This window comes from Prunus mume, linkage group LG3 (genome assembly GCF_029339155.1).
Source record: "Prunus mume cultivar Tortuosa linkage group LG3, ASM2933915v1, whole genome shotgun sequence".
Taxonomy (NCBI): Eukaryota; Viridiplantae; Streptophyta; class Magnoliopsida; order Rosales; family Rosaceae; genus Prunus; species Prunus mume.
Genome location: NC_142700.1, coordinates 2,424,012 through 2,437,645, shown reverse-complemented (window position 1 = coordinate 2,437,645; position 13,634 = coordinate 2,424,012). Strand labels below are relative to the sequence as shown.

The window sequence follows — 13,634 nt, the reverse complement described above, 5'->3', positions numbered from 1 at the left end:
CTTTATAATACTAATTAATATTGTCAGTAAATCATTTTTGGGGATGATACGTATATATATGTACGTATACATTACTGACTAATGAATTATAAATATTATTTGATGGATGGTATGAAGGAATATTATGTTGCATGAAGAAATTGGGATGATGAAATGAAACCCTGGAAGAACCCGTCAATAGAGCATAGACAAAATCAAAAGGTGAGGCAGGGAGAAGAAGAAGAAAAGTTTGGAGGAGATTATAATAAATTAATGCATGCAGTGAAGTAGCCACATCACTCACTCAAATAGAGAGAACACTGAGAATATACATAGCAGGAGGAGGACGAAAATTACCCCCAATGTGGTCCTCACAGTACCACCACCACCTAACCTCAGCTGCATGGCTCTCTCTCCTGTCAAGCCTGTAACTTCTGCAATTTCCATAGCAGATTAGCACAGAGAGAATCCCGCGGGGCTAGGTATTTAGTGCGTTCTAACTTCTTACTCTTTGTTTGGGTCCAAAAGTATAATCCGCATTGACTCTCATTTATTAATTCTCTATACCCATTTTACCCTTGATTTAAATAAGGGAAACTAATTTAATGTTCTCCATATTATGCATTTTCTACATTTGATATAAAGAAATAACAAAGTTAGGAGTTGATGTTCAAAGGGAAGTCACCGTCAAGGGAGCTTCTACAATAAGGAGTTAAAGTGAGGAGGTTATTTGAGGAGACCGATCCGACCGTCAAAACATTTAAAATATTTAAGTCTCATGATTTCTTTACATTTGTTGATGGTGAGATTTGACTTCCTCAAATAACCTCCTCACTTTAAGCCCTCATTATAGCCTTTCCGCACCGTCAAAGCAAATAGGGCTACTTAGATTCAGACATACATGGAGTTCGGCCCAATCACAAAGTCCATGGTCTATTAGGGAGCCATTTTCTTTTTGCTATGCAGCCATGGTATCGACTTTTTTTATATATATGTTTTGGTTAATCGCATCGATCTTCTTTCAAGTCATAATCTAATTCTATAAGTCACAAACTACAACAAATAAATCTTTGTAGTTTCAGTACGATTTATAATTGGCGGCCTCATTAAAACCGCTAATCAGAATTGAATGATGATCCTACAACACCCAACAATTTTTAGAAAATGATAAATATGGATTAGCTCATTAACAGTTTCATGCAATGACCAAAATGCCAAATGATCCCAACTTACACTCTCATTCACACTCTTATGTTTCCAATTTCAAAGTCCCAAATATGTCCACGTTTTCAGTCAAACAAAAAAGAAATATTAGCAAGTAGGAAAATATGAATATGTAACAAATATCATTTTTAAGGCTTTTTGGTCTTTTGGGCTTCACCTACCAAGCCCCGAGCAATTAAATGCTCTCTTTCCTTTTGGCCTTTTCTTCTTCATCAACTCTTTCTCACTCCTCGTTCACCCCTCCACAACAAAAAGCCAGTAAAACCAGTGAGAGTCGGTTTTCATTTCAGAGCAAGGCAGAAAGCCAGTGAGGATTCGGTTTTCATTTCAGAGGAGATGATGCAAGACCAAAACCAGGCAGACGGCCCTTTTTTGGCGAGGCATGCTCTGCCCCCGACAACTGCTCCTTGGCCCCTCTATGTACCACCAGGTTACCATCTTTTTATCTTCTTCCCCTGTTTCTGATTCTTCCGCTTCTGCAACTCAAGATCTTTTCTCGGTGTTTTGAAATGGGTACAGAAAATGTCATTCAAGTGGGCGGTTTCTATCAAGTGGACCAGTCCAAGCTGCTTCCATCGATCACCCCTACACAGCTCGAGGGGGCTCGGGTCGTCATGGTACACCTTCACAAAACCCACAAATGGTCTTGTTTTCTGGTTTGGGTTTTCATTTTGTTTCACTTTTGTTGTATACACAGGTGAGTGAGATTGATCAACACACAGTGTGCGTGGCGTGCCCAAGCATTCACTCTCTGCACGCTCACATCACTGAACAAGGCTATCAATTTGGGAATCTGATTCCCGCACTTGACGCGAGGTATATGATGACTCCACAAGTGGCTGCCGAGGTGTTTTTCCGGAGAATCCCAACCAAGGAAATTGCAGATCGGAGCAACATTTGGAGCTTCTGGGCTTTCACACCAGCAGAGACAGCCACAAATTACCAGACAAGTGTTGTGCCCAGCAGAGACATTTGGACAGCGTCCAAAGAGGGCCCATGCTGCTCGGAGCCAAAGTTCACTAGGATGGTGCAGTGGGGCTCTAGCACTGATAAAGAAGAAGTAAAAGCAAAAGCAGGAGAGAAGGGGATAGAGGTAATAGTGCTAGATGATGATGATGATGATATTGAACAAGAAAACGAAGAAGATTTGAACCTTATGAGGAGTAGGAAGAAGAGGAAGCTCGAGGATCCCGTTGCAAGGGCCAGATGGCTTGCAGAGAGGTAAGGACTCTGTCTTTGAATTAACTGGTTATATTAATTAGTGTTGATATCATACGCTAATTAGTGTTAATTAGTGACATAGCATGTATTATTTTGGTGACCTTGTGTACAAGTTGCAGTATAGTATTGGTAAGGTTGAAACTTGAAAGTCTACTAAGATAGTTCCCTGATTTGTGTTGTGATGAAGGTACAAGTTACAAAATGAGAAGGTGGAAAAGCTGTCAATTGAAGTTACAAAGCTGAAGAGAGATGCGGCGGCTGCAGTCACCACTATACTCAAAAACAAGGACAGAAATGAAGCTGGCGTTGAAGACCCTTGTTGCACCCCACCACCTCCCGGTGATAATCCCACTCATCAAGACCCCGCTTGTGCGAGAGAACTTAAAGAAGTCAGGGAAGAACTGGACAAACTAAGGAGGTGATCAAATCAATAATCCTTTCTGTTTTCTTTTTTAATTTCTCTTTTAATTTAGCAACCGCAAAAAGTGATCAAACTACTTATTCTTCATTTATTTTTCATGTCCTCTATTCTAACTTTACAGGTATTGGGAGATTGTTAGAAAGGCCTAGCTCTGAGTCTTCCTTCCTAAGCATCAGCAGCAGCAGCAGCAGGATATGGAGGAGATCCTCACCTCAGTGCAACTCTCTATCTATCTATCTAAAATATATCATTAGGAACTTAACCAAGGTGTATTGGGGTTTATTTACATTGGCTTCTCTTGGTCTTAACCAAGCTATATTAGGAACTTACTAACCAAGCTGTATCAATTTAAGTTGCTGAATTTTGGTCATGCAGGTTGTTGGTTCAATTGGGGCTTTGTTTTCTGTCTTTAGCCAAACTTGGGCCAAAAGCAAGTTTGGGCCCAGCGACCTTACAAAATAAAGTACAAAGTTTATTTTATCTTCTTGCAGCAATCTAAACAAACGAATTTAAATATAGCTGCAAAATATAAGAGAAAGAATGAAGTCGGTACCTTTGGAATAGCAAGGAGAATTCCAAGGAATTCCAAGGAGGTCAGTGATAAGGTCTTCTCGGGTTGGGAATTTGAGTTTCTATGTGAAACTCGTTCTAAATTTGTAATCAACAGATGCCAAAGATTTGTAGTTTTTTTAGCAATTTGCATTAGAAATCATAATTACAATTCCACTCTCTCTTTTCGTCATTTTTGGGTGGATGAATTGAGTATGTTTGTACCTCAAAGTTCAAACGCTGCCATATAAAATTGCAACTTGGATGAATTCAGTATGTTTCTATTCATACCAGATTCACCTTCCAACCGTAGTAGGCTTGGGATTCAGAACTTCACCAAGAGTTAGTTAGTTGTACTTGTACAGCACTCAAAAATGTTTCCGACACGTCATAAAATAATATGCCACGTGTACGATCAGGATATCTCGTGAGGGAATCATGGGTTGTCATTGTTGAGCTAAAGAGTGGCCATGGTACCATGTCTCCATAATCTGAAGATTAAAAAGTTGGTTTTCAAATGGTACGTAAAAATTACAATCCATTCAATTGAACTAGAAAAGAAAACCCAATTAAAATGAGTTGAGTTGGATAAAAATATAGAATTACATATTTTTATTAAAAGGGGATTTTTGGACCTTTGATTGCAACTTGGAAGCACATTTGGCTGGCTTAGCCGAGCTCAATTTGGCTTGGCTCGCTGACTGCTTTGTTATTTATAAGAATTTTTGTTCATTTTAATAGGAGACATTAAAAATTAGGAGCTAATTTTTCCACTTATCTTTTACTTACATTCTCTTGTTGGAAATTGTATGACTATGACTTAACGTCTACCATAGCTATACAACATAAAAAATTTCTTTGACCACCATTATTTATAAAATAGGATTGTAAGTAAAATGGTGCTGTATGAATACAATTTTTTTTTAATGAATTAAAATAAATAAAAAATAAAAAATTATTTGAGTCGGTGCTTTGGAGCAAATAGATATGCAAGAGTTACAAGATATTCCAAATCATAAAAAATACATCTGTGTTATATATCTTGGAATAGATATATAAGATATTCCAAGATATTACATACATCTTGGATCCAAAACCGTCTATACCAAAAGAGTAGTAGCCCATATCAAATTTTGGCTAAACTAAACCTTTTAAACTTACTTTAGTTACACCACAAGAGTACACACAAAAACAAGTTATTGAGGCAAAGTATGTTCCATATTTTGTTCGTTAACTTTGTCCTTGATTTCTAAAATCTGTCTTAAAAAACCTTAAAAATTCAAATTCATTTCACATTGGTCATAATCAACCACTAATTAAACGATTGTTACTTTCTATTATTATTATTATTATTATTATTTTCACAAATCTCTTTTATTGCATGCATTTAACAAAGCGTATTACATTCTCAAATGTTGGTAAGTATTTTGATTTTTCATTATCCTTAGCACGAAAAATAAAAGACAAAAAATAAAAGCCTCGAAAATACGCGCTAAAAGCGAGCCAACTGGCGCGGAGGAGCCAAGCCTAAGACTTTACTCTCTCTCCACACACAGAAAAGTGGTGGGAACTTTCACTACCTGGTATATATTTTTGGTTCCCAATGCTAAAAACACAAACATTTCACTTCAATCTTTTGCCGCTTCCACCGTTAAAATGCTCTTCAACTTTCTCTGCAACTCTCAGCTGCTTCCTCTCTCTTGTCAGTTGTCTCTACCGTCACAAAACCAGAGCCAATTGAACTCTCTCAGTAAAAGCTAGCACAAACCAGACAACCAGCTAACCAACCAACCAAACCATGTTTGACGATGAAAGTCCCAAACTTCCTAACCCACTCATTGTCTTTATCTACCAATTGCAATACTTAAAAAGATCGATACTTTCCGTTCTTCTTAGCTTGCCCACTTCTCTTCTTGCTCTGCTTCTCCTTCTCCTTTTGGCCTACAATGGCTTCTATGTCTTCTGTATTTACCTTCCTCTTTCCAAGCCCTCGCCGGACCCCGCCATTTTCTCCGCGGGAAATCTCGCCGGGGATTCTGTAAGTAATTGGGTTCCTGCGCATGTTTCTTCTTCTTCTTCAAGTTCAAAAATTTCTTCTTCTGTGATGTATGTGGTGAAGGAAGAAAATGCGCCAATGTTCTTAAAGACCAATTTGCCTCCTCTGCACAACCCAAGAAATTCAATGGTACCCATCTCAAAATTTTCACTCCAAAGGCCAAGGCGGATCAAAAAACACAAGCGCAAGCTCAAAAGCTTACCCCCTGAACCAAAACTCTCTCTTTTTTCAACAAGAATGAGAGACTTCTTTGCTGGTAACTCTTCTTCTTGTAAAGTCAGGTTCTTTATGACTTGGATTTCGTCCAAGACTTTTGGAAACAGGGAATTGCTGGCTGTGGAGAGCTTATTCAAGTCCCATCCAAATGCTTGTTTGGCCATAGTCTCAAATTCGCTGGATTCAAAGAAAGGAAGTCAAATTTTGAGGCCATTCTCAGAAATGGATTTCAGGGTAATGGCAATTTCTCCGGACTTTGATTACTTATTCAAGAACACTCCTGCAGAAGCTTGGTATTATGAGCTAAGGACAGGGAAAGTGAATCCTGGTGGAGTTTCTTTGGGTCAAAATCTCTCTAATTTGCTTAGGCTTGCTTTGTTGTATAAGTTTGGTGGTATTTATTTAGACACAGATGTTATAGTGCTAAAGAGTTTATCAAAGTTGAGAAATGTGATTGGAGCTCAGGCAATTGATGCCCAAACTGGGAATTGGAGCAGACTGAATAATGCTGTGTTGGTATTTGATAAGAACCATCCATTGATCTTCAAGTTTATCCAAGAATTTGCTCTCACATTTGATGGGAACAAGTGGGGTCACAATGGCCCTTACTTGGTTTCAAGGGTGGTTTCAAGAGTGAGAGAAAATCCAAAAAACCCAGGTTTTAATTTCACTGTCTTAACACCCTCAGCGTTCTATCCGTTTAACTGGAGCCGAATTCGGAGTCTCTTTCGGGGTCCTAAAGATGAGCTTCATTCAAAATGGTTACTTGCAAAGCTGAGGCATATTTGTTCTCAAAGCTTTGCACTGCATTTGTGGAACAGCCAGAGTAGACGGCTGAATGTTGAGAAGGGAAGCATTATTGATCATCTAATGTCAGAATTTTCGATCTTTCCCAATTCTTCAGCTTCAAGCTCTGCCAAGATAGAATAAGGTTGATAAATTGTGCATGTGTTACTTTGTCTTGTTCATTGTTTTAGAGGTTGGTTGTTTTTGTATGTAAGATATGTTTCAACTGCCAACTCAGTTCGTTCAGATATTGTGGTGGTGAATGGCTGAGGAGGAATAAAAGAAATAACAGAAAAAATCGAAAATCAAAATGATTTTTTCTTGTATATTTATCATTGGTTCTCATGATGAAGAAATTTATCTTGGCCCTTTTAATTTTCTGCACTTGTACTATCTTATGGAGATCAGAAAATGCAAAGAAGTTTATAGCATTTGAAGATTTCATTTCCTGCTCTTTTCTGAGGAGGCTTTCTGCCATACTGCATGAGGTGTAGGGAATCTTTCATGAACTTAAAATGTCAAAGCTATACGAATAGTTTTGGATTGTGTAATTTGTTTTAAGCAAATTATGGGGAACAAAAAGCTTATTATAATATATAACCTTTGAATCTCCATTCTGATTACATTATTGTGAAAGCGATATATAAGCTTCCAATCAATGTCGGCACCTACTTCCTGGCCTGATGATGCACGTCGCTATATGCTTCCCTTTTATATTCTCTCATTAGTCCAAAGATTAGATGCCAAAATTGTAACCCTCAATCCATAATTTATTATGGCCTCTGAGAGTTTCAATTTTGAAAGTAAAGACTTTTCTTGTCGATGCTTTTGTTTGATGGGTTCAAGATCATCAAAGTAGAAGGTTGAGGAGGTTAAGCACTAGCAAATTGTGGTGGTCTATCTGAATTCGAGTAAGCATGTTTAGGTGAGACACATACTTCTTGCTAATTGTCCAGAGCAACAAGGCAGAAGACATGCCGCTTATCATGCTTATCTGCCATGTGTTTTAAGATATAATAATAATAAAAAACAAGAAGAAGAAATAAATTAATTAATTGAGTGAAAGATGGACTTAAACAAATCATTGACTTATTGTTTTTCTTCCTCTATAAAGTCAAGTGATCTTAACATAAAATTTTATTCAAATATATTTCAGAACATGCTGAAGTTGCTAACACCAGATCTCAAGCATTAATGGGTTCCAATCTCTGTATCATGGAGTGTGAATCACCACATCTTCTTTGCAGATGGTTTTCTGTATTTTACAGAGTGGCCACATGGTTATAGTTACGGGCCATATTTATGATCCACCTTAGCCCTACATGTACAATTAGTTCTCTCTTTGTGTAAAGACGGTTCTTTTTTGCGGTAATGAGCTTGTTGCTCAAGTGGTTAAGAACATTTACTCTGCATTCTAGGTCATAGGTTCGATTTCCCCCTCCCCCAATATCACTTTGTACAAAAAAAAAATGACGGTAATTGTGAATGTCTACGTAGATTCTAATTCTTGATTGAATATGCTTGACCTAAAAGGAGGGATTATTTTGGGACCAGTTTCTACTCGAGGACAAGATTTACACTGGAAGTTGTATATGTTTAAGCATCTAAGTATAACCTTTATGGGATTGTCCTTGTCTTTATGTTGAACGTGTTGGTCTACACCACATGTGGCCTTAATATGTTCTTTCACTTTCACTATGTTTCTGCTCATCAAATAAATGTTGATATCCTCCTAAAAGAACATATTGATTCAGGGATTACTGCTAAAATTAAGGTAGACACAATAGTACTGTCAAGCTTATTCAATCAAACAGCAAGAACACAAAGCAATGCACATATTTCAATTTCTCTGAGATGCTTCTAACATCACACAGATATAAGGCTTTTAGGTAATAGAAGATAATATATTGCACATCCCGAAAGACATAAAGATCAACTTTCACAAAGATATCAATGTCCTTTCGGCCAAGAGTTTGGAAATGCCAAAATCAGATACATGATGAACCACTGAGGTTGAATAACCATGATGCAGATATTCCAACGCTAATGCAACATCTAGCATATGTTTAGTCTTTGCAGTAGATCCAAAAAATAGTTGGGAGAATACAACAAATTCTCAAGGCACCCACTAAGCATGCCCTCCAGTATATCTCAAGGCTTTGAAATCAAAATTGGAACCACTTGTAATGATTTTGATGAGAGTTGTGTGGCAGATGTTGCTCAATGTTTCACATTCACAATCAGAAGTCTTTGGATGTTGGAAAGTATTCCTTTGTTCACAGAACTGAAATCTCCTCTGCCTAGCAACCTACGTGATAAGGTAATGTATTTGCTGGATTTGATGTGTCATGCACGTAATCCATTTCATTGAACCATATTATCTAACAACCATAATTGGATTCAAAGTACCCTTTGAAGAGTTGAACCGAAACAAGAAAAAAAACTCTCACATCAGCTACATTCTGATAGGAAAAATTGAGTGGAACAAGGTTACAACAAGGCCTTTGACTAAACCCTGGTACAAATGGCAAATGAAAACAAATTAAAAGTCCATAGATTATTCAGTAACAAATGAAAACCACCAAGAACCATAGGAACCACACATCTAGATTTAGAGCTGCTTAATAAAATGCGTACTGTTGTAGAGAACCAGAAACACAATCCTTATTGTTTCAATTAACTCAACTGCATCTGATTTCTATCTTACGAGCCTTCATGGTGAAGAACATGGAAGCTCTAAATAAGTTCAAGTACATGGGGGCCAAGAACAAGATGACAGAATCTTGACCTCTTTTGGTTCTGTTATAATATGTGCAATCGGTACACTTCGCAGACAAATCAGTATAATAATACTCAAACAATTTGGTGAAAAATAAGTATACGAGGACAAAATATGTGTAACCCGCAACCTGCCCAATATGGCTTCGGGCTTGCAGGCTCTACTGTTGGAAGTTTGTGGTTTAGCAATCAAGTATGCCTCCCACTCATGCTTTCTGCACTAGACGCTCTGCATCTCCCATTTCAACCTCACTGCTTTGCCATTCTCCTTTATCTTGGAAAAGCATTTCAATTTCTTCTAAAGACTTTCCTTTTGTTTCTGGAACACATGTATGGACAAAAGCAACAGAGAGAGCTGAAATCACTGAAAAATAAAAAGGTTCCTGCTACTGTTATCGCTCGAGACACGGAGAGGAAGGACATGGTAATCACACCACTACTAACCCTACTACCAACAGCCCCCAGGGCAGATGCTTGAGCTCGAAGTTTAAGAGGGAAGACTTCAGATGACAAGACCCAACAAATTGGGCCAATTCCTACTGAAAAGAAAGCTACATTTCCACAAACAGTTAATATTGCCAATCCAATTCCCAGTTTTCCATTTCCTGGAAGAGCTAGAGCAAGGCTCAGACCAAATAAACAAGTGGTCATTCCTATTGTGCTCACATAAAGCAAAGGCTTTCTGCCCACTCTATCAATGAGAAAGATGGCTACCAAGATGAACACAGTTTTGGTAAACCCAACAACAACAGTTGCAGCAAGAAGTTGAGTGTTGCCTTTGATCCCAGCATTTTTGAAAATTGTTGGACTATAATACACAGTTGCATCAATACCAGTAATCTGTTGGAAACATTGGATTCCACAACCAGTAATCAGCATTCGACGAACTGCAGGATTAGGATTCAAAATTTCGTTCCATATAGCTTTTGCTTCATACTTTTCAGCATTAGCCATCCCTGCAGCTAATTGTATTTCAGCCAATCTTTCCTCCACATCACTTTCACTCTCATTTGTCTTGGTCAGTACTATTTTTGCTTCTTCAATCCTATTCTGCATCACCAACCACCTTGGAGATTCAGGGATCACAAAAAGAGAAAATCCAAGAAAGACTGAAGGTATGATTCCCACACCAAGCATGACCCTCCAGCTTATATGCACTGGAAGTCCCGAAAAAGCATAGTTTGATATGTATCCAAGAAGGATACCTAGATTTACAAAAATCTCAGGAAAAGATGTAAGAGAGCCTCTGGCTATTGCAGGAGAAATCTCAGCAATGTAAACAGGTGCGATCATGACCCCGAACCCTATCCCCACTCCAGCAAAGAGTCTACCAATCATCAGCACTTCAAAAGAAGGAGCAAGAGCCATTATGAGAGCACCAGTCTGAAAGACAAAGGATGCAAATGCAATTGTCCACTTTCTACCAATGGCATCTGATGTTTTTCCACCTGCTAAACTACCCAATAGGGAGATTATGCTCAAAATTCCAACAAGAAGTTCTTGTTGTACGTCTGTGATTTTTAGATCCTCTTGGATGAACAAAATTGCTCCACTCATAACACCCACATCTGCATGGTGATAAATACACATTATAAACCACATCATTGTACAGTACTAAACCCACATTACCAGCAAAGTAAAGGGGCATAAATTAGAAAGGTTAAGATTGACTTCAAGAATCCTCTTAAATAAAAACCAAAATCACAATGGATTAGGCCCAGAGAAAAAGAAAAAACAATGGAACAACATATTCTCGAAAGGCAATGACTTTCATTGTCAAAAGCAGATTCTTTACTTCATTATGCTAGTTTCATTTCCTCAAAGCATTTAAAAAAGAATATTGCAAGATGACACTTTAACTTCAGAGGTGAAATTTGTCACCCTATATTTCTGGAACTTAACCCAAAACATGATATTTCTGTTCACTTGGGTTATCTCAATATATAAACTAAAATAACTCTTGATCTGCATCCAATTGCGTCCACTTAGATGATCCAACTGTCTTCACGGGCTTGTAACATTTTAATCCAACAAGACAACAAGTGTCTTTTAACAATTAAGTTGAAAACATTCGTAGAAAATTTTACATCAATTGCAGAAAAAAGTTCACTAAAACACCAAGTTAAACGTGCACTATATTTGTGCTATATCTATTGTTTATATAAAATGCCAGACAACTGAAGAAGTTGATTGAGTCTGACACATAACTCCAGTTGATTGAGTCTTCACCAAACAAATAGATCGAATATAAACATATTAAAACAAAGAAAATACATTGAAAACAAAAAACAAAAATAGAAAAGCAAAATTGAATAAAACCAAAATAGTATATCAAGAATTAAGCAGATCAAGCTGAAAACATATAGATCATGTTGAAGATCAGGTTCAAGTACCAACCGTATCCAAGAAGCACGGAATTGAGAGAGGCAAAGATGGCGCAGGCAAAGACATATTTCTTGGTATTTCGGTTTTCCTTTGTCAATGGAACATCTTCCTCTGTGTCTACAACCTCGGAATCCATTCTCTTGTACTTGGTCTTGCTCCCAAGTGGAAATTCAGAACCAGACACTCCATTCTCAGTAGCATTCTTATTTTCCTCTCCACCCACCAACCCCATCACCTCTTCTCCTTCTCTCTCTAGATATATAGATGTGTCTGTGTCTACAATGTATATAATATATGGGACTCTCTCTCTCTATCTCTATCTCTATCTCTCTCCTCCTCCTCCTCCTCCTCTGTGCCGTTCCTGTGTGTTGTTATGAGGAGGAAGAGAAAGCGAAGACCTTTATTACGTGGGCAACTGTTGTTTTGAGCTCTTAAGCTGAGACAACTCAATTTTCCAGAGAAGAACAGAGGATTTTCTATGTGTTTTCTCACAGATCTGAAACAGAGGAGGATGTTTTTTTGGTAAGAACTAGAATAGAATCCAACACATATGGTTAGTGAAAGAAAGAAATAGGTTTTGTACGGACCGACCCGCGTTTCTTACACACATCACGGACATTTTCTCAGTTTTTTTTTTTTTTTGTGCGTCTCTTTCCCTTTATTCTCAAGCAAAATAAGGATTCTGCACATTTAAGAAAGGGTTGCTTTTTCTTTTTTTTTTCCTTCTTTAAAATAAATAAAATTTGCATTTAAATTTTTTTTAAAAAAAATAATTTGACATTTATATAACTATTTTTCGTTCGGGAATTTATAGAGTCTATTTAATTTATTTAGATTTATAAAACTATTGTTTGATCATATGTCGGCGTGACTTATGGAGGTGGGACAATTAAAAGTCTAAAAATTATCACAGCACATCGTCAAAGCTTTGTTAAAAAAAAGTCATAAATTCATATTGCATGGACCAGTCAAATTTTATAAAATAAAAATAAAAAATAAAAAATAATCTTATTGAAGAGGAAGACAAGCCCCTTTAAATCAAGGATCACAATGTCATGTATGGCTCATCTAATTTGGAAGGCAATCTTCTTCAGATTCTATCCTTTTCAGAAATCTAACATGAGTACAAAATTCTTAAATTTCTGTTATATACAAAGGTATGCACATCCATTAATTCTTAAAATTCAAAATGACGTTGTTTAGAGTGCTTTTATTTTCACCATTGTCCTATTTTCCTATTCACTTTATCTTCCCACCCACCATGTAAATTTGAAAACACACAATGCTATCTTTCACTCTCCATAGTTCCATATCTTTATATGCATTTGATGATAAATTAAATTAAAATAAAGTAAAAAATAATACCCAATGTCATCATAGAGATTGACTCAACTCCATATAATTAAAAGATCTCTTTTTTTTTTATTTATTATTTAAATGATCCAATCATGCGGACTAATATGGAAGAATCAATTTCACTTCCTTGTTGTAACCCATCGGAAACCAAAAATTGGTAGCACAATTTCAAAATGCGATCAAGTTCTCGAGAATGTTCCTAAAGGGTGGAGTTGCGCTGCGTCGGAGGTAGGGAGAGAGATGAGCGGTGATGGGAGGAAGGGGGAAGGATTACGGAGATGGTGATTGGGGGCTGGGGTAAGTCGGGATGGGAGGTGAGGGAAGGAGATAATATATATTTTTTTAATCTCTATTTTTTGGTTTAAAATTCTTTAAATGATTTAAAAGTAAATATTTAAATATGGTTATATAGCATTGAACAAATGTCAAGTTTTAAGAATGGTCCTTATAAGTCATTTTATAAAGGGATAAATTTGTCTTTAAAATTTTGAAAATAAAGTGTACGAGAAAATAGGATAATGGGGTGTGAATATGATAAATGTATGAGAAAATCACTTATTATTAAAAATTGCTGTGAGAGAAAGCTATAAGGGATAACATTAATGAGGTGCTTTCATTTTCTGATTATGCGGAATTAATTTCGAAAAGCTGAGTTTAATGATT

At 37.0% G+C, this 13,634-nt stretch overlaps 2 protein-coding genes and 1 pseudogene across 3 annotated transcripts; 2 read left to right on the top strand and 1 right to left on the bottom strand.

The window, feature by feature from the left end:
- Positions 1-1,442: 1,442 nt before the first annotated feature.
- LOC103324827 (protein DYAD-like) lies at positions 1,443-3,215 on the top strand. Its single transcript, XM_089048879.1, has 5 exons — positions 1,443-1,633; positions 1,723-1,820; positions 1,901-2,424; positions 2,612-2,842; positions 2,967-3,215. The coding sequence occupies exons 1-5, from the start codon at positions 1,540-1,542 to the stop codon at positions 2,992-2,994; spliced, it is 975 nt and encodes a 324-aa protein (XP_088905005.1). The 5' UTR covers positions 1,443-1,539; the 3' UTR covers positions 2,995-3,215.
- A 1,776-nt stretch (positions 3,216-4,991) lies between these two features.
- LOC103324721 (uncharacterized protein At4g19900) lies at positions 4,992-6,827 on the top strand. Its single transcript, XM_008226813.2, has one exon. It carries the CDS (start codon positions 5,193-5,195, stop codon positions 6,594-6,596), a length of 1,404 nt encoding a protein of 467 aa, XP_008225035.2. The 5' UTR covers positions 4,992-5,192; the 3' UTR covers positions 6,597-6,827.
- A 2,397-nt stretch (positions 6,828-9,224) lies between these two features.
- Positions 9,225-12,168, bottom strand: LOC103324719 (putative polyol transporter 4; annotated as a pseudogene). Its single transcript, XR_016125177.1, has 2 exons — positions 11,628-12,168; positions 9,225-10,798 (listed from the first exon to the last, which is right to left on the bottom strand). The product of XR_016125177.1 is annotated as a putative polyol transporter 4 (transcript).
- Positions 12,169-13,634: the final 1,466 nt, after the last annotated feature.

Coding starts and splice junctions, on each gene's coding strand:
- LOC103324827 (XM_089048879.1), top strand. CDS start 1,540: ATGATGCAAGACCAAAACCAGGCAGACGGCCCTTTTTTGGCGAGGCAT. Junction 2,425..2,611: donor GCCAGATGGCTTGCAGAGAG/GTAAGGACTCTG, acceptor GTTGTGATGAAG/GTACAAGTTACAAAATGAGA. Junction 2,843..2,966: donor GAACTGGACAAACTAAGGAG/GTGATCAAATCA, acceptor CTAACTTTACAG/GTATTGGGAGATTGTTAGAA.
- LOC103324721 (XM_008226813.2), top strand. CDS start 5,193: ATGTTTGACGATGAAAGTCCCAAACTTCCTAACCCACTCATTGTCTTT.